This window comes from Drosophila bipectinata, chromosome 2L, assembly GCF_030179905.1.
Source record: "Drosophila bipectinata strain 14024-0381.07 chromosome 2L, DbipHiC1v2, whole genome shotgun sequence".
Classification (NCBI taxonomy): domain Eukaryota; kingdom Metazoa; phylum Arthropoda; class Insecta; order Diptera; family Drosophilidae; genus Drosophila; species Drosophila bipectinata.
This window is the reverse complement of record NC_091736.1, coordinates 5,595,306-5,621,315: the sequence shown is the minus strand read 5'-3', so window position 1 is coordinate 5,621,315 and position 26,010 is coordinate 5,595,306. Positions and strand designations below refer to the sequence as shown.

The following is a 26,010-nucleotide window of genomic DNA, read 5'->3' as shown; positions in this document are numbered from 1 at the left end:
TGACTAGAAAACGTTTTATGTACGAACCGGGTTAAATTTAAACCGGTTAATAAAAAATGAAGAAAAATACCAACAGAAGAAAAAATACCAGAAAGTGTGGAGGCAACTCTGGACGCAACACGGCCTCGGTCACACTACAGCTACCACCCGGATTCTTGGTCACACCAAAATTTTCTCTCCAAACGATAAAACGTAACATCGCGACTGTCCGAAGACTTGAGGAAAATTCGGCAGCAATTAGCAGCACCTTTCGAAATTAAACGAGGCGACCACAGGTGCGGCTGAACACTTGAAAAGATATAGAATCGAAAGATATATCGGCAAGGTGGTGTGCAGTATTTAAATCGACGCGATTCGGGCGTTGAGCGCGTGCATATATACGGGTTCCGTTGGTTCCGTTCCGTTTGGCGTTTTTTTTTTTTGTCTTCTTGCACACACTCTACCACCTTTACCTTTGCGTCTTGCGTCTCGTTTCGTCGTACGCGTCGTGTGTGTGTGCGTGCGTGTGTTGATTGTGTGTGTGTTTATTTAACTAAAAAGCACAGGTAGAAAATAAATCATGGCCGAGAAGTATGAATATGAAATCAAAATAATATAAAGCCGAAATAATAATAATATGTGAAAATTCCAAAAAATTAAAAAAGAAAGAAATGTTTCAAAATCTAAAAATTTAAAAAAATATACACCTTCGACTTGGAAAATATAAGTGAGTGTGTGTGTGGATCGCAAATAGCAAGGATAAGGATAAGGATAAGGATTTTGGATAAAAGGATTCGAGTTTCTGCATATTTCCGTATGAGGTGAGTTATGAGGTTCCCATTGGCCAGTGGTCGTTCCGGGAAATCTATCCGGGGGTCCTCTTCCACTCACGTTTCCTTCCGTTTCACACGTTCCTGTAATTGCAAAATTTTCCCAAAAAAATAAAGAAAAATGATTCCCACGCCATCCCTCCTTCAGGGTTTCAGGTATTTTCGCAGGTAGGCGGACCTACCAAAGACCCAAGACCTACCTCGGGAAACATTGCCGCTGTTGGTGGGCCAAGAAAATGAATCCAAAATTGAAATGTTGTTTTCCCGAAGAAAATTAGACACATACACACACTAACAGAGGGGGAAAAACAGCGAAAATTGAAGCAAAATTAACCACCCGCTGTTTAAGAAAAACCCATACGGGGAGAAATAAATCATCTGCATTATTATCCTCATCTGCAGTTGCAATTTGGCAGTGATGGTGCTCTGGTTATTATGTAATTTTCTACGAATCTGATTCTGAATCAGAATCAGGTTGGATAGCCAGAGGGGAGTCTGGCGACGATCTGGCGACCACCAACCACCGACAGTTGCCAACAATATCCGGCTGTTTTTTTTTTTTTTTTTGGCAACTGGAGAAACGAGCACAAAAGTTCATCCTAGAATAGCTACCGACTATCTAATACCCTTCTCTCAAGGAAGAAGACTAGTTGGTAGTGTAACAATATACCCCTGCTATACCCCCTAATCCTTAAAATCCCCTCCTTGCAGCTGCCGCTTGTCTCAAATGACACTTGCCGGGAAATTCTGAGGAATTTTCCAACCCAGGAGGTGGAGGAGGAAGTGCAGCGGCACCTGTCTATGTACATGTAGTTCTATGTACTCTAGTTAATAGAGTCTCTTCGTCTTAATTGGCCAATTTAGTAATTGTCTTTAATTAAATGTGCAAATTTTAGTCTAATATACTAGTCTCTACTAGTCCACTACTAGTACGGATCGGATATGGTCGCTTAAAGCTCTGCGGCCATAATTGTCACTGATCTCACTTTCTCAATTGGCAGAGCTCTCCATGTGTGTGATTTGTCTGGACAATTATGCCCCATTATGGGGCATGGCTAGGCACCGCTATATCTTGCAACATAACCCCCTCCCAGACCAAGACCGGAGGTGTAAATGGCTCTACACCTTTCCGAAGGTGGAGGTGGAGGCTTCTTGACCTACAACCGGCCTCTTGCATTTCCTGCCTATTTCTATTAACGGTTAATTATTGTTTATAGAAGGGGGTGGTGGGTGGTAGGTGGTGGGGGGCTGATTGGCTAATAAAAGCTTGCAAACACTTTCAAAAAAAAAAAAAAAGATTTCCAAATATGTTTGAAATGCAGGCCAGCAAGTGAGGTTAAGATTTTAGGAATTAAAAAAAATAAAATATAATTTAATAAAAAATATAAGAATTAATAATAATTTTCTAATATAATAAAATAAATATATATATTTTTTTTATTATTTTCATATTTTTAAACCCTATTTTTATGACCTCTACTGTACTCATATACCCACAAACAACAAATAAAGTAATTATTTCCTTTCACATGCCTCTGGCAACGCTCTTTATAGCTGCCTAGCTCCAAAATCGGAAAGACATAAAGAAATCAAATAAAGAAGAAGAAGCATACAGAAAACCCAAAAATAAAATCCTCTCTGTCGGCGTTGACTTTGTTGTTGTTGTTGTTGTTGTTGTTTTTGTTGCTTACTGCAGCCCCAACACGTGCAGTCATTGCAGAAAAAGAGGTGGGGGGGGAGCTCTATAAACTATTAATAAAGAGAGAACGTTAAAGAGAGTGGGGAAGCAAGAGGAGTCTGCGAAAAAGGAGTATGAAATGATTGACAAGTTGGTTCTCTTGAGAGTGTGCGTGTGTGGGGGGAGAGGTACTATGGGAGAGTATCTCTTGATCGATTCATGCCGAAAGCTGTATGATGACTAAACATGGCGGGTTACAGACCATATCCGTTATAGAGCCACTCCTTTATTTCCGTATTTGGTTTTGAAAGATTTGGCAGATCATGCTCTTAAGGATTACTCTTTAATAATAAATATTATATTAATACCAGTATAATTATTCTCTCCCCTAGAGTATTACTAGTTTCCATCTCTTAAATACCCTACTTATGAGCTTACGTCACTTGCCGGCTTCGTACATATTTGGCCATGTTTTACTTTTGTCAATTGGCCCAAAACACACAGATATACATACATATATCTCATATATGCATATATACCTCCCAAGACTATATAGTTGTTGAGTCATCATTGGTATATCTTTTATTCAACTTTTTTTTGCGAAATTACTTGAGATACTTAAGTTCATATGTACTTTACAACCAGACAGTCTACACATTTTCTCAATTAATATTGTCTGCAGATATATGTATGTATGGATACAATGTATAAGCTATAATGCCGTATAACCCATATATCATTGCCAAGATCATCTGTTCTTTGGGTAGCATTTTTAGCGACACACATAGATAGCCCCCCAGAGTCTGCGTGGATCCGCTCCACATTCGTTAGGTTGTCGTTGCCGATTTCATTGGAAATTCACTTTTCGCTAAACAATTTCCATAATGTAATAAATTAAAATAAATTACCTTGCTAATGGAGGAATTAAACATCGGCCCATCGAATATCTCGCATCGATCTACCTTATATTTGTTTTTATTTTCTTCGGAGATTTGAAAACCACATTCATGAATGAAAAACATTAATGGAATGGGATGGTATGGGGTGGGGGTTTTGAACTTTTACCCAGTGACGTCAAGGTTGGAGGAGTATGTGGTTGGAGGAGGGTTCTTATGGGCAAATATATCAATATTTAATGATTAGAAGCATCTATAACTATGAGATATGTAGGAACCCATTCATAACCAAGAGATCATAGAGAGGAATATGGAACTTTTTGGGATACAGTCTCTATAGGTTTTAATAGACATGCCTAACTCATATTTAATGGCTAGAAGGGGTCTATAAGTAAGAAATGTGTAGCTAACCCATCATAACTAATGATGCAGTGACCAGAAACAAGAACTTTTTAGGATACAGCTAGTCAATGATTCAAATAGCAAGCCTAATCAATACTGAATGTATAGAACCCTTCTGTAAGTCTATAACTATGAGATATAAAAGATACCCTATCATAACTAACAAACCCTTAGCTAAAAACAAGAACTTTTTGGTATACAGACTCTTTATGATTCAGTAAACAAGCTGTATTAATATTTATAGGCTAAAAAGCGTTTTAAAGGCCTATAACAATGAGGTATTTAAAATACCCTATCATAACTAATAAATCACCTTCAGTAATACCGAACTTTTTGGGATACAGCTCCTATATAACTCATTGAGCAAGTCTAAGAAATACTAAATCCTTAGACCCCTTCTTCAGGTCTTCAACTATGAGTTATGTAAGATACCCTATCATAACTAACAAACCCCTAGCTAGAAACAAGAACTTTTTGGGATACACTTCCTATATGATTCAGTGAGTAAACCTTTCCCACTTTCCCAATATTCTGCAGAACATTTTCGAAAGAAACCACCCATGAGCAATATGGAATAGTCATTCCATTTCGATTTCCATTCACCAGAATGGATCCCACTCATCATATCGTCGGCCGAAAACAGCTGACTAACCGGGTCTCTACTATATAGTAGGCTATATAGACACCACCAGCCCGTGGGTGGTGCAGCTGAGCCACCAATACCAGTGCCTGACTGCGCCAATATTTACACAACATTGATGGACATGTACAGTATGTTTACCTACTTTGTAGAGGTAAATACATTGTGTGCTCCACCACCACCACCCCCCCCTCTGAGATCCCCTTGCTGTGTGTATATAGCCGATCTGGCTTATTTATTCATGTATTATTTTTTTTTCTGCTATTTATAACTGGCGTACTAATTTGTAATTTGTTTAATGATTCACTTAGCGATCCTAGAGAGTTTTGGAATATGGAGTGTGGAGTGGAGTGGAGTGTGTGGGAACTTGTTCATAAAGAATATTATCTATCATTGATTTGTGTTTAGTTAGCATTTTCCAGATCAATCAGCATACCTATAACACCATCTATTTTGGCTTCCCACATCTTGGACCGGGACCGGTGTGGTGTAAACAAATGTCTGTCTATATGTCTATATGTCTGGTTGAGATCTCTGCTGGTTTAAATAAACAAAAATAAAAGTTTTCAATTAATTCGCAATTTAGTGAAGATCTTTTAGTATATATACTCTTGCTCTCTTAGACACTTTTCTTATCGATAACATCAAGAAATGGAGTTGGTTTTTCAGAAACCAGTTCTTCAGAAAAGCCGAAAGCAAGTCGAGTGAAAACCACAATAATAATTCCCATAATTATAACAATGAACCGCACAGATACAGAAATCCAAACCAAAAAAAAATAAAAAAATAAAAAAAAAAAAAAGAAGAGATATCCAAGTGTCTCTGTGTCCCCAAAAGACAACAACAACAAAAGAATCAGTATGTGGTTGCTTTGAAATACAAACTTTTGTGGTTTACAAGTTTTTTCTTCTTCTTTCTAGACCACAGAGTCTCTGATTTTTTTTCTTCCCAAAAAAAAAGCCAAAACAAAAACAAAAACAAAAAGAATAAGAAAAAAAAAAAAAAGAAGGTGTGTGTAGGAAATGATACGGATACCCAAACGAAATAAAGTCGGAAGAAGTCTTCAGCGAGAGAGAGAAAGAGAGAGAGCTAAAACTTTAACAACTTCTTAAGAGAGAGGGCAGGGGGAATTTGCTCTGAAATCAAGTTCCAGTCTTCCAGAGAGAGAGAGATAGACAGTGACGAAGCACAAAACACATTTAAATGTTTGGTCGGAAAAGCTGGTATGTTTTGGCTGGGAAGCAAACAGTGCCGTTAGTACAGTTTAAGTTCAATTAAAAGCCCCAGACGGCCATTTTGTCTTTAATTTCAATTACTAGAAGGGGCTAGAAGGGGAGGGGAATATATATAAAAAAAAATATGTAGTATCTGCATTTAGTTGGAGGGGAAAAGGGGAGTAGGGGAGGCAGTTGGTTTCGCTCCAGAAAGGCCCGTAAAAATGTGTCATGGCTGGCAGTTGAACTAAATTACTTAGTTTGGTTATACACTGTAAAAAATTAAGAGTAAATTTCAAGATAAAAAATATTTTAAAAATAAATAAAGACTTTAATTATTAAAGAAAAATTAAAAAAAAAATAAATTTAAAGTTTAAAATCTTTATTGAATTTTTTTAATATTTTCTCTCTGTTTATTATTGGCCGTGTTATGTCGCCCCACCTGATGATGAGTGGCTGGCTGAGCTGGCCTGGCCGTAATTTGTTGGCTTCCTGCCTTGCCACCGTCGCCTTGCAACAAGCCGCTGCACAATGCACCGCTTGGCTAACCACTGCCATCGTTTGGGTTCAATGCGCCACCGCCGCCGCCTGCCACACGAGCCACAAAAAAATTGATAAAAAAAATATCCATCCTTTTCTTTTTTGGGAAATTAGGGTGCCACTCGGTGGCAGACACAGCCTGGAGCTATAGCTTCTCCAAGGAGGATCCTAATTACCGCCCACCCACCGCTTGACCAGAGTTGCCCTGACACGCACGTGCCTCCTCTCTATATATGTAGCTACCTTATGGATATATAGCCTGACTTTCTGCCTTGGCTCTTGCTTCCCATTCCAGTTACCAGTCTTTTGTAATCCGCACGTTAACCGTTTTTACTTTTCCCAGACTTTAATGCGAATTTCAGAGTTATAGTCGCTGCCGCTTAGTTAATGCTTCGCACACGTCAACCTCAAAGAAAAACAAAAAAAAATCAAAGAAAGAAGAAGAAAAATAACAAAACTGCAAACTAAAATGATGGAAAAGAAACAGAGTTGCGAGGTGTACGAGTTACAAGCTCAGAAAAAGGTCACAAACCTCAATATATTTGGGATTACAGTGGTTGTTATTGATGGTTTTTGTTATTAAAAATATTATAATATTGGAATATTATTAATAATTAAATATTGTACAAAATGTGCTCCTCATAAGTTGATATAAACATGTCTGTCTGTCTTTTTCTACGATATAAGATACCCGCCATATAATCGGAATTGATTGAAAATACCATAACATTGGTGTTAGAGTTCGAGTTAGAGAGTTCTGGATTCCTATGGGTTCTATTGTATATAGCCAAATAATACGACTTACAAAATTTCATCAGAATTGGTAGACTATATCTGATTGATCGGAAATATAGCCATAACTTTGGTCTTTTTAGAGTTAGAGAGCTCGGATCCTATGGATTCTATTCTATCTAGCCAAATAATACGACATACAAAGTTTCATCAGAATCGGTGGACTCTATTTTATAGATATCATATAACTGACGATTCGGAAATGGTATAACTTTGATGTTTTTAGAGTTATAGAGTTCTGGTTTCCTATGGTTTATATTTTTGGCCAAAAAATACGATATACCAAATTTCATTAGAATCGGTCGACTGTATCCTATAGCTTCCTTATGACTGAAAGGTCGGAAATGACGCAACTTTCGTGCTTTTCAAGATAGAAGGTTTAAACTTTATGCAGATTCTATTACTTACCAATAGATCAGACATATTAAATTTCATTAGAATCACTCGACTATATCCTATAGCTGTCATAGAACTGCAAGATCGAAAATAGTATATCTCTGGTGTTTTTAGAGTTAGGGAGTTTGAATATTCGTAGGAATGATATTTTAGGCAAAGTAATACGGCATACCAAGTTTCATAAGGATCGTTTGACTATAACCTATAGCTGCCATATAACTGAGAGATAGGAAATGCTGTAACTTTGGTGTTTTTGAAGATAGAAAGCTGAAACATGGTACAGATTTAAATTTTTATCAATGGATTCGAACTACCAAGTTTAATTAAAATCTGTCGTCTATATTCTATAGGTACCTTATAACTGAAGGATCGAAAATTGTGTATTTTTGGTATTTTGAAGATAGAAGCTTGTTACATTTTTGTTTTAGATCATTTATTGTAATAAATTGGTTATATTATAATATTCTCATAAGAATCGGCCAACTATATCCGATATTTATGATATGATTTATATCCGATCTTACATGGAAGGGTATAGGGTATAGCTTTCCTTTCCTTTCTTTTATCATATGTAAATATAGTTTATTATAAAGTCTAAGTAACCACTGTATCCCTGTTTCATTTCCATTCTGTTTCCCCCTGAAAGTTGTTTTGATTTTCGGGAATAAAATCCAAAAGGCAGGAGATCTCGAGCAGGTGCGTTGGTTCTGGTTACCCTTTTTCAGGTTGAAACCCTTTTCTCTGCCCTTGCACAGGTCCCTCTTCAATTTCAATTTCGTAAATTGAGTTTACAGTTCGATTTATTGACACGACCGGGTCGACTTATCGACTTTTTGACTTCTTGGCCCTCTGACTCTCGACGTTAATGGCCATTTGTGTTGTGGCTTCTTGGGTTCCTGGCGCTTTTGCGATTTATGTCCTGGAAGCGTCTGCTCAGTCAAGGGTGGGGATATTATATAACTCTTTCTACAGAGGAGCTTCTTCCAGAGACTCCATTTCCTGGAAGATCTGCATGCCATTTGAATGCCTCGTCAGGCAATGTGGCATGCAGCAGGGTACGTGTTGCAAACAAAACCCAAAATGCAGTCTATGGAGGTTCAGATCTCAAATCTCCATCCATCATAGTGAAAATTTTCCACTTGAGTTTCCACAGTTTTCCGAGTTTTCCCATTCATGCATACCGCAGAGGCTTCTTCCGTTTTTTTTTTGGTTCCAAAATAGAGGAAAGAAAATAAAGGAAAATAAAGACATGTGTTTGATGGAAGGAGGAGGATGAAGAGGAGGTCGAGGAGGTGGGGAGAGTACTAAGCATAATCTCAATTTTCATTTTTCACCTGCCATTTTCCACCTAAACGGACACAGGCCCGCATTCCACATTCCAGGCCAGCTTATCGCCCAGCAATTTGTCTCTTATCTTCCAGGCCGGTTTTTGGGCCATTTTACCGGCCGGGCCACTCTCTTGGCCCTTTCGTGATAAATCCTCTCAAGCCTGATTAAGTCGGCGGCTCGTCATGGATGGTGTAGACACACAAGAAGCAGCCATCAGGCCGATCATCGGGGAAGTGCAACTGCAACTGCAACTGCCACACACTCATCAAATATTGTTTATGTTTCCAACTAAATAGTGCCAGCTCACTCGCACTTGCATGGGGCATGTGGCAGTGGCATGGTTATGGTTAGGGCTGTGTGGCACATTCAGTCTCGACACGCATGTTGCACACTCTTTCTAATCAGCCGAGTTGCAATGGAATGCTTGTTGCATTTGTTGTACCTGCTTGACCTGCCAGTGCCAGTGCAGGGTGGTTGTTGTTGTAGTTTCACTGCCTCTTGCCTCTTGCTTCTTGCCTCTTCCTCTTTTACGCATCTCACAGATTTTGTATCTGCATCTGCTTCTGTAAATGTATCTGTATCTGTATCTGTATCTGTATCTGTTGCTCTTGATCCATTTCCATTTCTATGGATTTTGTGCGTGTTTCTCATTATGCGCTGACTGCCTTCGGTCGCTGCTGATGCCTCTTTGGCTTTGCAAGTACAGTGAAGCCTTGGAAAATGAACAAGTGAGTTTTTTTCTTAAAAAGTTAGAGGCTTTAGGGCTTTGTTTGAGATATTTTAGTGAGTTTTTGACTTTATTTTCATATCAGGACTATTTTGGTATTATTTGGATGTTATCTTAAAGAAGCCTCTTTTATGGAACTACCTCTCCTGTAGAACACCTTCATATAGAACTGCTTTTGGTAGAACCTACCTCCTGTATAACTCTCTCTGGTATATAGTACTATCTCGAGAAGAACAGCTACTCTCCTGGAGATCTCCAGAAGACCATCTGTTGTATGACCACCTCTTGTAAAATAACGTCTTGTAGAAAGAAATACCTCCTGAATAACAGATTCTTGAAGAACTCCTTGTAAGACTTCCCTACACTCTCTTGTAGAATGATTACTTAAAGATTTCCCTCTAATGGAACCAACTCCTTTAGAGCTATCTCTCGTAGAACTCTCTCTGGTAGTAGTATCTCCTGAAGAACAGCTTCTTGTAGAATTCTTTCTTAGAGTACTACCTAATGGGTATCTCCGTCTGGTAGTACTCTCTCTTGTAGAACTATCTCTTCTAGAACTCATTCTTATAGAACTTCTTTTGGTGGTAGTCTCTCTTCTAGAACTGTTTTTTAAGGAATCTTCTTTAGAAGAACTACCTCTGGAAGAGTATCTCCTGAAGAACTCCCTCTTGCATAAGTTTTATTTGTAGAACTACCTTCTTCTACTGGTGCTACTGGTTCTGGAATCACACTCTTCTTATAGAACTACCTCCAGAAGACTATCTCCTACCTCCTCTTGAAGAACTCGCTCTCAACCTATTGTAGAACTGCCTTTTCTAGAACTTCTTCTAGTAAGAACTATTTCTGGTAGTACTTATAGAACTACCTCTCTAGAACTAGCTAGAAGAACTAGCTACCTCTCCCTCTTATAGATTGTAGATTTCTCCCTTGTGGAAAACTAGTGCCTCTTAGTGGAAGAACTCCCAGTGGAAGAATTCCTTCTTGTAAGAACCTGCCTCCTGAAGAATTCCTTCTTGTAAGAACTATTTTAAGGAATCTTATAGAATCTCTTATAGAACCTCTTGTAGAACCCCCTTTTTTAAGAAACAACTACCTCCTAAAGAAGGGCCTCTAATAGAACTCCTCTTTGTAGGACCCCCCTTGTAGCACTCTCTCATAACCTCTTCTAGAAGACCTCCCTCCGTCAGTACCCACTGTAGCCTCATTGATCTCACCTGGTTGGCTGGAGTCACGTTAGCCATCTCACTAGCCCCAGAGCGGTCTTAAATGAATATAACGTTCTGATTCTTTGGAAAAGCGATTGCCGGGAATGGGAAATAGATGATGGACCTGCTGGAAACTTAATTGCAGAATTACTCTCCGAAGAACATTGCATAATAAGAGGCAGTGCTTTCTGGCCAGGCCAACTGGCAGTTAACTTGGCTAATTGAGGAAACACAATTAAGAGCTCCATCATCCCAGCCTACAATAAACTGAAATCTTTATAGAAAAGCTATCCAAACAAATGTCATTATCGGGTATGTTATAGTATATATACTATATAGGAATGGATGCAATTTATGGCCAGACAGATGAGCTCCCGGGGTGGCAAAATAAACAATCAATGGGCCAAGTTGATGGTGTAATTGGCCAAGTAACTCCCACAATTTTATTGGGCAACTACTGTTGATGCCACAACCTGCCTGTGGCAGGCAGACACGTCATCCTCTCATTAAGATAAGCGGTAAGGGGGGGCATCCATTCACCATGAATGGTTTCTCAAATCAAAGTGCCTTTCTCGGTCTCCCTATCCAGAGGTCCTGTAGTCCTGGCTGGCACACGCCATCTGTCCTGAACGACTCCCTGCTGCCACGTTTTTTTTGGTAATAAATTCCACATGCAACATGCAACGCGGCAAGAAACGGCTGCATTTTTCTACTTACCCTAGATTCCAGCCATTATGCTTCTTGGCAACTTTCCAGGAGGCATTTTTATGTGCTAATTTGGTAGAACGACTTGCTGAAATAACTGTCGGTTCGGGATGGTCTGGATGGATGGCTAAGATGGTCTGGATGGAAACTCCTACAAAACAACGCCTTTGGGGCACAAAACAATTAAAACGACGACGTCGTCGCTGGCCGATAAACAAGCCAAGATAAGTCACCAAGCCGCCAAGACGACCACACAGGTCTGCCAGGTCTGGACTCCTCACCAAGTCCCCACTCCCAACACCATATGCCACACATTTGTTCACTCAGCCCTGTCTTCCTCCTCACCTTGTGCTGCCGCCACCAATAAATATCCGAAATACCTTTTTTTTTTGGCCAAATACCTTACCTGCCACTGGCCACTGCCCGGCAACAGCAACAGAAACAGCAATTTTTTCATTAGCGCTTTCTGCCTGGCCGGTTTCATGAGGGGGGAGGAGGGGGAGGTCTTAAAACAATTGCATTTCGAGAACATTTTCAACTACTTTTTAGGGTCTTTTGCATTTTGGCTTAAAAAGGGAGTTCTTTTTTAAAGAAAGTAGATCGTTTTTTGGGGAATTTTTATTTACTTGGTAGTAGAAGAAGTAGTAGATATAGTAGTAGCTATGGTGGTTTAGTTATAGTAGTGTAGTAGTAGTAGGTATGATAGAAGAGTAGTAATAGTTACAGTAGAACTACAATTAGCAGTTATAGTATTAGGAGTTATTATAGTAGTAGGTATCAAGTAGTAGTGGCAGTTATTTGCAATAGTAGCGGTTACGGTAGTAGAATTATACTATTTATAAAAGTGTAGTAAAGTAGTAGTACCAGTAGTAGGTATAGACGTATAGTAGTTATAGAAGAACTACAAATAGTAGTATAGTAGTATAGAACTAGTAGATATGTACATATATAGAAGTAGTTCTTGTGTAGTAGCTATATTAATAATAGTATTAGCAGTTATATGGTGTATTAGTTGTAGTTATAGTAGTTTAATAAGGATAGTTGTTTTTATTGTATACAAATAGTAGCTAAAGTTTTATTGGAGTAATAGGTATAGTAGGGCCACTAGTTATAGTACTATTTGACATACAAGAACATCTATTAGTTATAGTAGTAATAGTTATAGTAGTACTACTAGTAGTAGATCTAGTAGTAACTATAGTAGTAGTAGCAATAGCTATACAGTATCGTAGTATCATAGATACAGTAGCAGCAGTATGGTAGAAGTATAGTAGTAAGTATAGTAGTATAGTAGTATCTATAAAAGTAGTATTTTCAGTAGTAGTACTAATAGTAGTATAAGTAGTAGCATAGTAGTTGTAGTATAGTAGTAATAATAGTACTTGACACACACCAGTATGGTATTATGGTAGTAGTAGCTATAGTAGGGCATATAAGGAAGAGTAGTATAGTATTATAGTATTTGGATGCTACTTTTAAGTACAGTAGTAGTAGTATTAGTAGTAGTAGTAGCAGTAGTAGTAGTAGTACCAGTACCTACTGTAGTTATTTTTAAAACTCCCCATTTTATTTTTAAAAATCCAAACCATTTAAGTTCCTCCACTCACGTTTCTGAATGGAATCCAGCCGTAGTAGCCACCAGCCCCCAGCCCCCAGCCACTAGCCCCCTAGGCCCCACTATCCCCACCAGCCATTCCAACAAAACTTTCGTAATCAACTCGATCGTTTGGCTCGATCCCCTTGCCCTTCCCCCACTCCCTCTCTCCCTCCACGAATTCCAATGTGCCTCATATAGGCCTCTGTTGTTGTTGTTTTTTTTTTTTTTAGAATTGCATTTTTTATTGTCTGGCACTTTGTTGTTACCAATGTTGTTGGCGAGTTGGTCTGCCTTGTTGTTGTTTTTGTTATTTTTTTTTTTATTATAGTTGTTGCTGTTGTTGTTGTTGTTGTATAAATAAACCATATGGTTTAAAAGCGTAGCAGAATAATTCTTTCTTTGTGGCAGGCAGTTGCCAGCCTTTTTTCTTACTTGGCTGCCCAAAGTCATCGCCTCTTACCTGTATCTGTATCTGTATCTCTACCTCTACCTCTACCTGTAGCTGGTGGTTCTGGCTCTTGGATGGCTATGGTGGTTGTGTGTTGGCTTCCTCCTCCTCCTCCTAACTGTTGGGCTGATCATCAGGTTGGAGTTCTGGTCGAGTGCGTTTGTAAATGTTTGCATCAAAAATGTCTTGTGCCGTTCTACTGCGAACTCCACCACCACCACCACCACCATCATCACCACCATCACCACATCGGACGATCATTAACCGCAAAACATTATTGTGGCATGTTCGCTGGTTGGTTCTTGCTTTAAAAGATACACGGTGAGAAAAGAGGGAGATACTTTTAAGAAGGAAGCTCTGGTCTGTTGAGGTTATAGATAGTTAGAACTCTTCAGCTTAGATACTTTCTCTCAGTGTCCTGGCTCACCTTTCCTTAAGATGTTTGTTCAGCTTAGCTGGAAGGCGTTTCTTGGAACTTGGCCTGAAAAATATGTTGCACTTCCAAATGGCCAAAATGCCCCAAAATGGCTAAAATGGCCAGAACCCCTACCCTACCTCCTCCTCTTCCTCCTATGGCGCCAAGATGCTTTTGCCACAGCTTCCCAGACAGCCACTAGACACAACAAAAAAAGGGCCAACTATAGATACAGATACATCTCTGCAGATACAGATATAGCCACAAAGATGCATAGATACATCCGGCAAGTGTCGGCATCCTCTGATTTTTTTGCCGCCAAGCTCGATCGATTTCAAGCGCTGCGACAAGTCGTAAATCACATGCCAGACTCCAACAGCAGTATCCAACAGATACAGATACATATACAGATACAGATACTATTTCAATTCGATTTCATGGAGCTTTCTGTAGAGAGAGAGTGCCCTGCGAGCTAATTACTGAATCAAAAGTACATTAAAGGCCTTTATAGACTGGCAGGCTGTGGAAATGTATCTTAATTGTTGGAGGCCGTGAAAATCGTTTATCCGAAAGTGTAAAGAATGGGATTAAATGTTGAGATAGTTGTGGAAAAGATTCAAAAAGTATCTAAAGATACAGTGAGTCTTTAAAGCACATTCCTGGAAAGAAAAGAGAAGTACAAGATGCTCTTTAATCACAGGTTTGGCCATGTTTTAATAAATTCTTCAAGAGGGGGGTAGTGGAGGGGCAAGATCTGGATCTGGAGAATGAAGAACCCGAGACTGGAGAATCCAAGACTGGGTCCAATATCTGGAAGCTGGAACGCAAGTCCTAATGGATAATGAATGCGCGAATGCCTTGCGGCAGCCACCGATCTGGTTCTCATTCCAAGACCCCTTCAGCTTGGAAGTTCTTCTGCAGAAAGCAAAGAATCTTGTAGATTCTCAAAGCAAAAAAAGAGAGAGAGAGAGAGAGAGAGAGAGAGAGAGTGGGAACTAGTACCTCTAGCACCCTTCTGGAGAAGTACTCTCCTTAGAACCTCCTTAGACCTTAGAGGCCTTTCTTGAGATGGCAGAGTTAGGGGGTACTTCGAGTAACAGCCGCCGAAATTATGGAAGAAACATCTGCTAGCCTGCTGTCTCGCTTGCACAGCCACCAGCATGGCTTCTTTCGTTTCAGCGGCTGTTGCGCAGGCGCACAGTAGTGGTAGTGGTAGTAGTAGTACAGCCATGTACACAAAAGTAGAACCTAATTTGAGATATATATTTTTGAGGTTTGTTTTTTTTAAATAATAATTAATAATAATTATTTTTAAAAATAATAAACAATAATAACAACAATTTTTAATAATTCTTCTGTTTTTTGGAGAGTGTTCTTCTGTTTCTGGAGATCTTATTAATGGTCTTCTTCTTGAGACTCTTGGAATGCCTCGCTGCCAGTCACTTCCCACCCCTCTGGGCCTCAGTCTTGGGTCTTTTTTTTAATTTTCTTCAAAAAATACCTCGCGTTGTTGTTGAAATTCTTTGGCAATCATCGCTCTGTCTCTCCATCTCGCTCTTTCGTCTGGCTTCTGTCTCTTTCGTGCCTTTCGGGCTTTGTCTGGCAGTCGCTCGATTTTTGACAGGTGGTGGAGTTTTGTATTCAATTTCCTACAGAATGGGACTGGGACTGAGTCTCTCGACTTTAGGGTCTTCGAGGATCGAGTCTGGTCTTCTATTCATAAAAATTAAAATGAGTTCAGACAGGGAGGAGAATCAGGAGATCAGGGAGCAAGGATTCCAGACAAAAGACACTACCAGACATATGGAGAGGCAGCCAGGCAGGCAGGGATGGGATGCTGTATGGAAGTCTCAGTTCAATGCACTTTTCAAAATTAGTTTTTTCGTTTTTTTTTTTGGAAACTAATTGGATTTCTCTTCTTCTTTTCGTTCTTCCAGGATGCGGCTTTAGAGGAGGCTAACTTAACCAGGAACCAATACTAAACACCCAACAGACCGCTCCAGCCATGTCCCAGCAAGTGTTCTCGGCCCATCCAGCGCTGGCGGTGGAGCAGCTGCAGCAGGCTGCCGATCATCATCATCACCGGCGGCATCCCAAAGCCACACCCAAGAAGTTTACACTCAGTAGGAGTTGTGGAGGATCTGGAGGATCTCTGAGTGGCGTCCATCAGCAGACCAGTACCAGTACCAGTACCAGTACCTCCCATTCCGTCAAAGTTCTGCCCGTGAGACCCAATTATGCGTCGGTGGATGACGATGATGACATTGATGGCGACGATGTGGACGAGGTGAACTTTGGCCAACAGGACAAGGACAAGGAGGCAGCGGAGAAGGAGACAGAGACCCGGCAAGCAACCAAAGACTGCGGCATCGACGAAACGGATCATGTGCAGCAGCGCCACAAAGGCCACACGGCGACGAGGCAGCACCATCACCAGGATGGCGGTGGAGGCGGTGGCGACCAGAGCGACATGAGCAGCGTGGTCAGCTCCCCGTCGGTCAGTACGCTCTCCTCGCCCCTCTCCACGCCCACAAGGCTGCCCCAGGTGCTCCAACAGCAGCTCCACTGCTGCCAGAAGCTAAACGGCGGTGGCGAGTCCCGGGCGAGAACCACAACAACATCCCCCCAGCAGACGCATCCGCACCGGCATCATCATCACCAGCAGCAGCAGCAGCACCATCACCACCATCACCATCACCACCTCTCGGCGGCGGGGGGTTGTGCGAGGGGTGGTGGTGGCATAGGATCTGGTGGATCTGGATCCTGCAAGACCAAGAAGCTGGATCCGCGACTGAATCCCTCGCCGTACCGCCAGCTCTTGCCCATCGCCCTGTGCCTGCTCTCGTTCGCAACGGTGTTCGCCACCTTAATTGTTTACATGGACACGACAGGTGAGCTATGGTTGTCCCTCCACTGGACTGGAGTCCTCCTCCGTTCTGTTTACTTTCCTAAATTTGATATCTTTGGCATATGTCTCATCTGCTGTCTGTTTTATTTTTTTCGGGTCGGGCCACCGGATGTAGGCTGTGTTTGCCTTGCAGATCCACTTCCTGGCAATGGGCACACTTTTGAGATTAGTTTCCCATCTAAGCTGCTGGTCGGCAGGAGCAGGAGCAGGAGCAGTAGCGGCTGTCTCTGAGGCATCATCTTGTGTCATAGATCGCTGCTTTTTTGCTGCCAATATTTCAAGCGTGGGCGTGTGTGCAGTGGCGCTTCCTGTCTACAAAAAAAAAGAGCCACAAAGAATGGCAACAACTCACTTGGCAACAGGCAACCAACCTAAAGCAGCTGTCGTTGTTGTCACTGCCCCCAAAACGTTGCCATGCCTAGTTACCAACGACACGTGCTGCCACCGAGGTCTCCCTCAGGTCTTCAAAGACAACCGCTTTAACGTCCAAGGAATATCTAATTAATGTTTGAAGAAAGCCTCTTTAAGGTCTGGAGGGGCTATTGTGGGAGTATTTAGCTTGAAAAGTAGAAATATTGCTCTGAAAATAGAGAGAGAATATTAAAGATTGGATATCTAGATGAGGTTTAAGAATGCTTCGATAAGATAGCTCTATTATATGACTTGATAGTCACGATTATAGTAGAATCTTCATCTCCAATCTAGTTAGTCTCCTCGACAGATTGTGAGTGAAACAGTGTTGATTAACACTAACAGTGCATTCAGGTGTTAACCCTTAAACGGTGACGGGGGCTTAACTTTGCCTTGTAGAACAAAAACGCAAAATAATGTCTATAATAGTTCTCCATTTGTTACTATAAAGACATTTTTTTTTTTATGTTTGATTAGAAAAGGTTTATGGTTCTTTTTTTAAAGAGAAAATGTTAAATCTTAAATAAATTAAATTTTTACATATGTAAATAGGCAGTATAAGGTACCAATGGCATTTTACAAAAAGTATTAAAGGGTTTTTGGTAGATTAGGTTTAGAAGAAGGTATTTGTATTATAGTCTGTAGTATATCAAATACATCTTAAATAATAATATAAAGATAATATAAAGTTGATACATTTTTTTTTATACACAGTAAAGGTTAAATATATTTACGATATTTTCCTTATAGATAATGCAACTTGATCACTACAAGGTAGTATATACTAGAATATCAAATATATCAACTTTTATTCAAAAACTGCATACATTGTGAAATTGCAAGATAATTCAAAGTTGAGACATTTTTTGTAGACCCAATAAAGGTTAAATATATTTACGCTTTACGCTTTCCAACACTGTCAACTACGAGTCTTCCTTATAGATCGCCACAATCTTAGATATACTTTTTGAAAGCCTTCCCACAAAGCCTTCCCTTGAATAAGTCCGTCCATAAAGACCTTGTCTAGACTAGATCTCAGGCACACATAACCCAGTAGATCAGACACTATACTACTATATATAGTATGAGACTATAGCCCCAGCTTGACCATCTATCCGAATTATATCCACATCTCGCAGGCGGCTGTCGGATGAGACAATTTCTTTTAATTCGCTAAAATATTTTGTTGTCTCTAAAGCTAGTACTGGAAAATGGGGTACTGACTAGTACTGGAATGGAAAATAAATTTGCTTAATTTTTCGTTGGGCCAGCCTGGGGCTTGTCTTCTCAATGAAAGCGGAAAGTATATATTATTTTGCATATGATCTCGCAACTGGCGCCACTGGGGAAGTGAGTCACTGAGTGACTAAGGGCTTGGAGAAGATGTACTAAAAGTAAACACCCAGTGGAAGACCCAAAAAATCAATGTCAGTTCATTGTCAGATACTCTGACTAGAGAAGAGAAATATTTTAAAATTCCACACGAGTCTCTGGGTTCTTCCTTCCGTAGCGCCAACTTGTTCTTCCTTTCTTGAGAATTTTTATGCAAATTTTTGCCTCTGAAGTTCGTCAGCTGATTGGCCAAAGACCAGACTTTGATTTGCATTTTATTGAGCGGAAGGTGTCTTCTCTCCCTTCTGGCCATAAACTGAAGGAGTTTTTTTGGTCAAAACTTCAATGCACTTGGCTATTATAATCATGCTCCGCAGCTTACTATATTTTGTGGTTTATTGCCATAAAAATGACTTGAAATCGAAATGATGATGGCTGCTGATTTCTGGCCATAAAGTTCTCATTTTGGTGCCCAAAGGGGTTCTCTACTTGGTCGCCACGTCGGCTAGACTGGGTTGGGTTGGGCTTGGAGTCTCGATACTGGGGCGTGGTGGTGTCAGCTTCAGTTTTATGGCTCATTGATGGCCCTATTAGGATTATACGAGCGAATGGAATTCATAAACAAAAATAATCATAAATTAGGTATTTCTTTGGGTCTCTGGGGAGAAGCTCTCTCAGAGTTGTCAGAGATTTTTCCTCAAAATCATGCACTTATTAAAGTGACAAATTTTTGTGTGGAATGCCCCCCCTACTATCCCAACCTCGATCGGATCTCGATCCGATAAACCTCCACCGACCATGACATTTCAGAATCCAAATACCGAGTCTCACACTTTTCTGCTGGCCTAGGCTCTTTTTGTTACAACTTCTGTGGCGTTCTACTGCCCTCGGCCCCTTTTCGGGTTTCTTTATTATAATTCTTTCATTCTATATCTGATGATGATGGTTCCCCCCTACAATCCAATCCAATCCCTAGATTTGTTGTAAGAGTCACGTTCCGGACTTGATTGTTGCAATGACCGAAGCACTTTTCAGGGTCTCGGAGGGGGGGAAGAGACTTCGGAATCGGAAATGCTATTTGGGGCGGCACTCTTCTGAGGGGATTATAATAATTACAGGTATTTTTTAGTTAAGATAGTTAATCTCTGACTAAATGATTAATAATAATATAATATAAGGTTATTGAACTCTAACCAGTTAACTATTTTAGTTTTATGGCCTACTATTGTTGGCCAAAATTGGACTCTAAAACTGGTTCTCTGAAAATAGCAACCATCAGGTATCATGCCACATAGCCTACTTATCCACGCCCTGTGATTAGTTTTAGTCATCGATTAGGGGTAGGGTCTGGCTGTTGCAGTTGCAGTGTCGTTACCCTTAGCCTTAGTGTTAGTTGTAGTCTGTTTAGGCCACGCCCTCGCCGCCTGGGGCAAGGCCTTAATTATGTTAAGAAGGTTTAAGCTTCACACTTGCGGTGATTACACGTTGTGGCTGCCACTGGCTGTCTGTCTGTGGCGACAATTTGCAAATTGCAACTTTAATTGAAACACTAACACTAATGACTTAATTCCCGTTAAGCACGCAGAGAGTTCAAAGGGCACGCAGAGAGTAGATAGCCCCCTGTGTTTCTCTCTGTGTAGTTGCAACCACCACCTCCTCTGCCCGCCACCGGATGTCATTTAGGTCTCCACCCCCCCCATAGCTCGGCTTGTGATTCATAATTTTCGATTCGTGTGCAGTTGTTGCATGGCCCCCGAAGAGAAAAACCACCCCCGCAGCGACTTGGCTGCCGTGTCATGGTTCTGGCGGAGATCAGGCCCCCTCCAAAAGCCCACCGAGTGCTCAATTCGAAAAGCAAAGCTCAACTGGCATTATCACAGCATGCTGCCCCACAGCCACGAGCTAGATGACTATATATATATATATAGTATGATTTAGTATTTTGCAAAAGTGCCACCACCCGCATAAGGGTCTCAGGTTTAAGGCAGCAACCCTCTTGCAATTGCGACGTTCTTCTTCGTGTGTGGCGGTCTTTGGAGGTGGGTTGCAGAGCCAGGGCTAGACCCCTGCGATAAGGGGGGACCTGCCTTATCGGGATTTCTTTGAAAGATATTCCAATCAGGGTTGATAAATGGCCAAGAAACGTTTAACACATTAAGAAGGGGAAGGCCTTAGGGGGTTTTGCTTTCAACCACCTTATAAAGGGGGGTCATAATAAATATAATAAATATTCTAGAGATATAGAGATAGGTATATAACTAAAGAGAACTTAGACCCAACTTTAGACTGCAATGCCCCAAGTCTAGGGCCTATACTGCATTGGCCTTTTGTTCTACTCTGCCTGGGTGATTAAGATCCGACCCACTTAGATTAGGTTCAACCACCCACCCACCCATCCAAACCAACAATATAAATCAGCAGTGTCGTTGTTGGCAAGTTCGTTTCTACCAATATGCAGATATGTTGAAACATGGCTCGTTATCTTCATGGAAACGGGCCATTCCGAATAGCGCCAAACAGGCAATTACCAACTACCAGCCACCAGTTACCAGTTTGCTGCACAAATCAATAAACCGAACTAGGCAATTGTTATAGAAAGCGATGGGCAACCCCATTGTCGAGGACACGCAACTCTAGCAGGACCAGGAGGAGGAGTAGGAGGGATATTACACAACAAGGGTAACGTTGCCCTCAAATAAAGGCTAAGAAATCATAGCTCTATAAGGTTGGGCTTCTAGTTCTAAAAATTCAATATTCCAGAAGAACAAATACAAATACTTAACTTTTTTGTTTAAAAAATTCATAAAAAGTTTTGGTTGCCACCGCCCCTTGCTACTGACTCTCTTCCTTTGTTGAATTATTGAAAAGGGCGTGTTCTGGTGTTCTGGTGGCAGGGTAAGTCATTTATACAACTTGCTACCCCTGGTTGGCATATAATCCGCCTCGGGACTTCAAGTCGCGAACTTCAAGTCTGCCGCCGCTTAACCGCAATTAAATGTGGACTCCCCTTAATGTTAATGCCCCTCAGCCGTCATATAATTTTCGGGGTCTTGCAGAGTCCTGCCACCCTTTTTGCGGAAATTAGAAATGTCAGCTTTTGACACCGAAATTGGAAAGAGGGCCCAGCTCCTCTCCATTAACCAGGAGAGGGTTTTCTTTATTGGATTACCAGCTGTCGGAGGCTTACGATCAAGGGCTGGGTAACTGGCATGCTGGTAGACAAATGATTCGATAATTCGTTTACCTCCTAATCGAGGGTCGGCCAGAGATCAGATTTCCACAACAAATGGTCGCCTAACTGGCCCTGGCCACTTTCCCTAAACATGACGATGATCGGTTCGGTCTCGGTCTCGGTCTCGGTCTTGGGCGTTAATTAGTGCAGGTTTTCACTGGAAAAGTATGGGAAATTACAGAGAAACTATAGTGGTTGTCTAATGGCCCTGCTCTGCCTGAATCTAATAAACTTTATGGCCATTTTGTGGCCTCAAAATTTGCATGGCAGCAGAAAGATATAAAAGGTTTTGTTGGGTAAGGCAGCTAGAAGAAGAAACAATGACGTATCGGTAGCCGAAATAAAAGATCGATGGGCCTACACCTCTTGGTATTCTTATTAAGGCAAGCTTGAGGGGATAGCTAGACAAATTCCTCCATTTTGGCCAAAACTGAGACTCTCTTAACAAAAAAAAAAACCAACTAGAAATTGGCACGAGGAAAGTGTGAAAAGCAAACTAAAGCAAAACTACCTCTACTAGTTCGCTTTTTTATGGACAGACAGGTTGGGCCGGGTCTCTTGACTCATAAAGGCCTGCTGGAGCCCTAGCGGGGGGAGTGGCCAATGGCCATGATGGGGTCATGTGCTAAATATCAAAGGCCGTGCGCTCATTATATTTTATGGCCCAACCGAGGTCGTCGTCGTCGTCGTTGCTGCCAAGTGGCTGTTTCCTTCCTTCGCTGACCTTCGCGGAGGCCTCCTCTTCCATCACTTTCACCTGCCACCCAGAGCCTCTCTGATTCTGAAATCCCCTGTCCAGAGTAAGTGCATCCAAAATGGGCTAATGCAAATGTGGTCAGTGCGCTCCAATTGGCAGCCGAGCGTGGCGGAGTGGGAGCCACACACGCTATGCCGCCAGTGGTGCAACAACTTTTAATTGAAACCAATTACCGATCCTCCTCCAAACCATATCCAAGTCTATAACTAAATATTGGTATCTCATTTCTTGCAGAGATCCGACACCAACAGTTTCGGCTCAACATGTCGCGCGACTACGAGCTGAATGGTGTGGCCCAAGATGACCCCGCACTCATTGCATTCCTCCGAGAGATCCACATGGGCAAGTACCTGGGCAAGGTCTCGCCCAAGGTCGTGACGGCGTCAGCGGCGGGCGGTGGCCCACCACCACCCCCATCACCGCCCAGATCCGCTGCCATCACCCCGCTGAGCAGCAGCAACAGCAGCGGCAGTGGTGCCGATCAACTGGCCCATCTGGTGGCCGATCTGGTGGGCGGGAAGATGAACGGTGCTGTTATCCAGTCGCTGAGCGGCCCGCTGGCTCATTTGATTACAGCGCCCTGGTTGAGCGAGCAGCTCAACTGGATGGGTGTGCTGGTGGAGCCGGAGCCCCGTTGGTACTTTACACTCCGGAAGCAGAATGCCCAGCGGGCCAAAATGCAGGTGGTGCATGCCTGCGTCTCTCCCAACACATACCCCAAAGAGGTAAGGCTACTAGGAAGACCAATTCCCATCCGAATCATACTAATCCTCTATATTCCAATGACAGATTACCATTCAGAACGAGGATGTCCGCATCAACAGTCTCCAGGACGAGGAGACCTCGTGGTTCAAGTCGCGTGTCAAGTGCTTTCCGCTCTACACTATCATGCTGGCATGTGAGCGCACCGAGTACGATCTGCTCAGTCTGGGAGTGCAGGGGCATGAGTTAGAGGTAATACTAACATTTAATTAATTAATCAAATTATAATTAATATTTTATTTTTAATTCTTGATTAGATTCTGCAAACGCTGCCCTTCGACAAAGTTAAAATCGATGTTATATCGATACATTTGCTCGAGGATCACGAGGACGTCCATAACTATGTGCTGGACATCAGCAAGTTCCTGGCGGGCAAGTCGTACAAGCTGCAGCGCAGGATCGGCAGGAACTACTTCTATCAGAGGAATAACGCCAGCGCCAGTCGCACGCGCAAGAAAGACATCCTGCTCCTGAAGACGCCCTAGGATGGCCATCCATCATCGACCATCGAGAAAATCGAAACGATCAGAGATAAAGAATTAAATAAACACTGAACTCTATGTTATAATGATAATTATTACCATTACCTACTAACATTGTTTATATGGATATACTATATAAACTGTATACCGATTATGATATATTGTACGAGTAGTATCTTAGTTTTTGTAAAACTTCCCAACCCAACATAATTCTCCTTTTTATGTTATTATTTCATTTATTTTTTGTCAAAAAAAAAGTATATATATTTTTGTGTGTACAGACACACACACACTACACTAAACTACACACAATTATGCATATAACGTATTATGATGATTTGCTATAAGCTATTCTATAAAGGAATGTTATATTGTAAGAGGCCACTGGCCAGGCCGCCGCCGCCGCCGAACCCCCTTTCGATGTATAAATTAAATTGCAGATGGAGCGGCGTGCCGGGGGGGCCATGAACGAGAAAATATTGTAACTGCTCTTCGATTAGTGTTAGGTCGGCTATATCCTTCAACTATCCAACTATCTATCTATGCGAGTTTATGTTATATCGAATGCTTTATATAGTTATCTATAAGTAAAAACAAAAACACAAAAAAACTAAAAATTTAAAAGTAAATTATTGTTTAAACTGAAATGCAAACAAAATATTTAAATTATATTAAATTATTGAACCAAACCAAGCACATCCATACATTGTACACACCCACACCTACACACACCAACACACAACATTAGCGCAAGCGAATAAATATATAGAAAAACTCATTTGCAAAATCTGCTTTCAAACTCATCTCATACTCATAGTTATCGAATATCGAATAAGCGAATCGAATCGAAATCAGACTACATACTAAACGAGGCAGCATTCAAAAAATAAAAAAGGATACCCGAAACACTCTTAAAACATACACTCATGCACATCTAAAATATGTACTAGGGAATAAATTAAATAAAATTAAAAAATAAATATAAAAGTAGAGCAACGATTAACGAAATTAAATGTAAAACCAATCGTATTTCAATTACATTTTAGTAATTATGATGTATTATTATTTTTTATGTGCACAACCAGACACTCAAAGCTCAGAATATATAGAAATCGGTGACGGTGACAGTTGTTGCAAGTGCCGCACCCACTCCATACTCCTCCCCCTTAAGACTCCAAGACTTGACAAGATATTAGAAGCAGAGAATATTACTTTGAGAACCGAGTAGAGAATCAGTGCCTTTGACTTAGACTTGAATTCAGACCAGAATCTAAGCATTACTCATACGACTTTTGAATTTTTTTGTAAATAGAGAGATAGTGAGAGAGAGAAAGCATAGAGCAGCAACCGTCACTAACCAAAACATTTGTTGTTACCACTTGCCGTCTGTTAAACTTGCCTTACCAATCACCATAACGATAATGATGATGATCATGATGATATAGCGACGTGGATGCCCGATGTCTTCACTCAGTTACCGCACCACAAATCAAATCCGTCTCACTAAAACTACAGAAACTCGACAGAAAATCACAGAAACACCACACATCACCTTAGTTCTAAGTACAGTGCTAATGTATGTTTTTTTTAAGCCTAATTCTAATTACTTAGTTGTATCTTGTGTAAATTAGCGTTTAACCAAATTTTAAGTAGGCTATTATGATGATTTCTATACACACACATCCTGCATTGCATCACACCCCCATACTCCATGCCCCATGCCCCATACACCATACAACACATACAAGCAAAAGGCTAACTCATGCTAAGCTCGAGATCGAATTAGAAATTGTATTTACAACGAGCATAAAAATAAGGAAACAAAATTTATAGTTAATATAAAAAATAAAGAACGAAAAATTATACAAAATCTATGGCCTTTTGTTTTATCTCCACATTGACTTTCAGAACTAAAATCTATTCAAAATCTTATGAAAACTGACTTGAAAACAGTGACACGAGTGCATATTCTAAACTTTACCCAACAAAAAAAAATAAAGAAAATCAAACTAAAATATGTATACTTATGAAAATTTTGAATGCAACTTTGCCGCAAATTATTATAGTTAGATACTCGCAAACGAATTGAAATGAAATAAAGCCTGCAAACTAATGAGAAAATAATAAATATTAACTACCATACCAACAAGATTTACACAAAATTAATGAAATAAATAAAGATTTACATGAAATGTAGATAAAGGGTTATTTTTAATGATGGGATATAAGGGTTTTTATAAATTTTAAAATGTTATTTTTAATTCTCAAATCTATAAAACAGAACTAAACTCCTTTCCAAACTCACATTTCATAACCCTCAGCCCAAAAGTATG

At 40.7% G+C, this 26,010-nt stretch overlaps 1 protein-coding gene across 2 annotated transcripts; it reads left to right on the top strand.

Annotated features, from left to right (window-relative positions):
- The first annotated feature begins 152 nt into the window (after positions 1 to 152).
- Positions 153 to 24,455, top strand: S (EGF receptor activation regulator Star). Of its 2 annotated transcripts, XM_017239415.3 has the most exons (5): positions 154 to 800; positions 15,731 to 16,684; positions 22,668 to 23,158; positions 23,223 to 23,387; positions 23,453 to 24,455. In XM_017239415.3, the coding sequence occupies exons 2-5, from the start codon at positions 15,799 to 15,801 to the stop codon at positions 23,678 to 23,680; spliced, it is 1,770 nt and encodes a 589-aa protein (XP_017094904.2). In that variant the 5' UTR covers positions 154 to 800; positions 15,731 to 15,798; the 3' UTR covers positions 23,681 to 24,455. The 2 variants fall into 2 exon arrangements, with proteins under 2 accessions (XP_070133847.1, XP_017094904.2); XM_070277746.1 differs by lacking the exons at positions 23,223 to 23,387; positions 23,453 to 24,455 and having other exon boundaries at positions 153 to 800; positions 22,670 to 22,870.
- Positions 24,456 to 26,010: the final 1,555 nt, after the last annotated feature.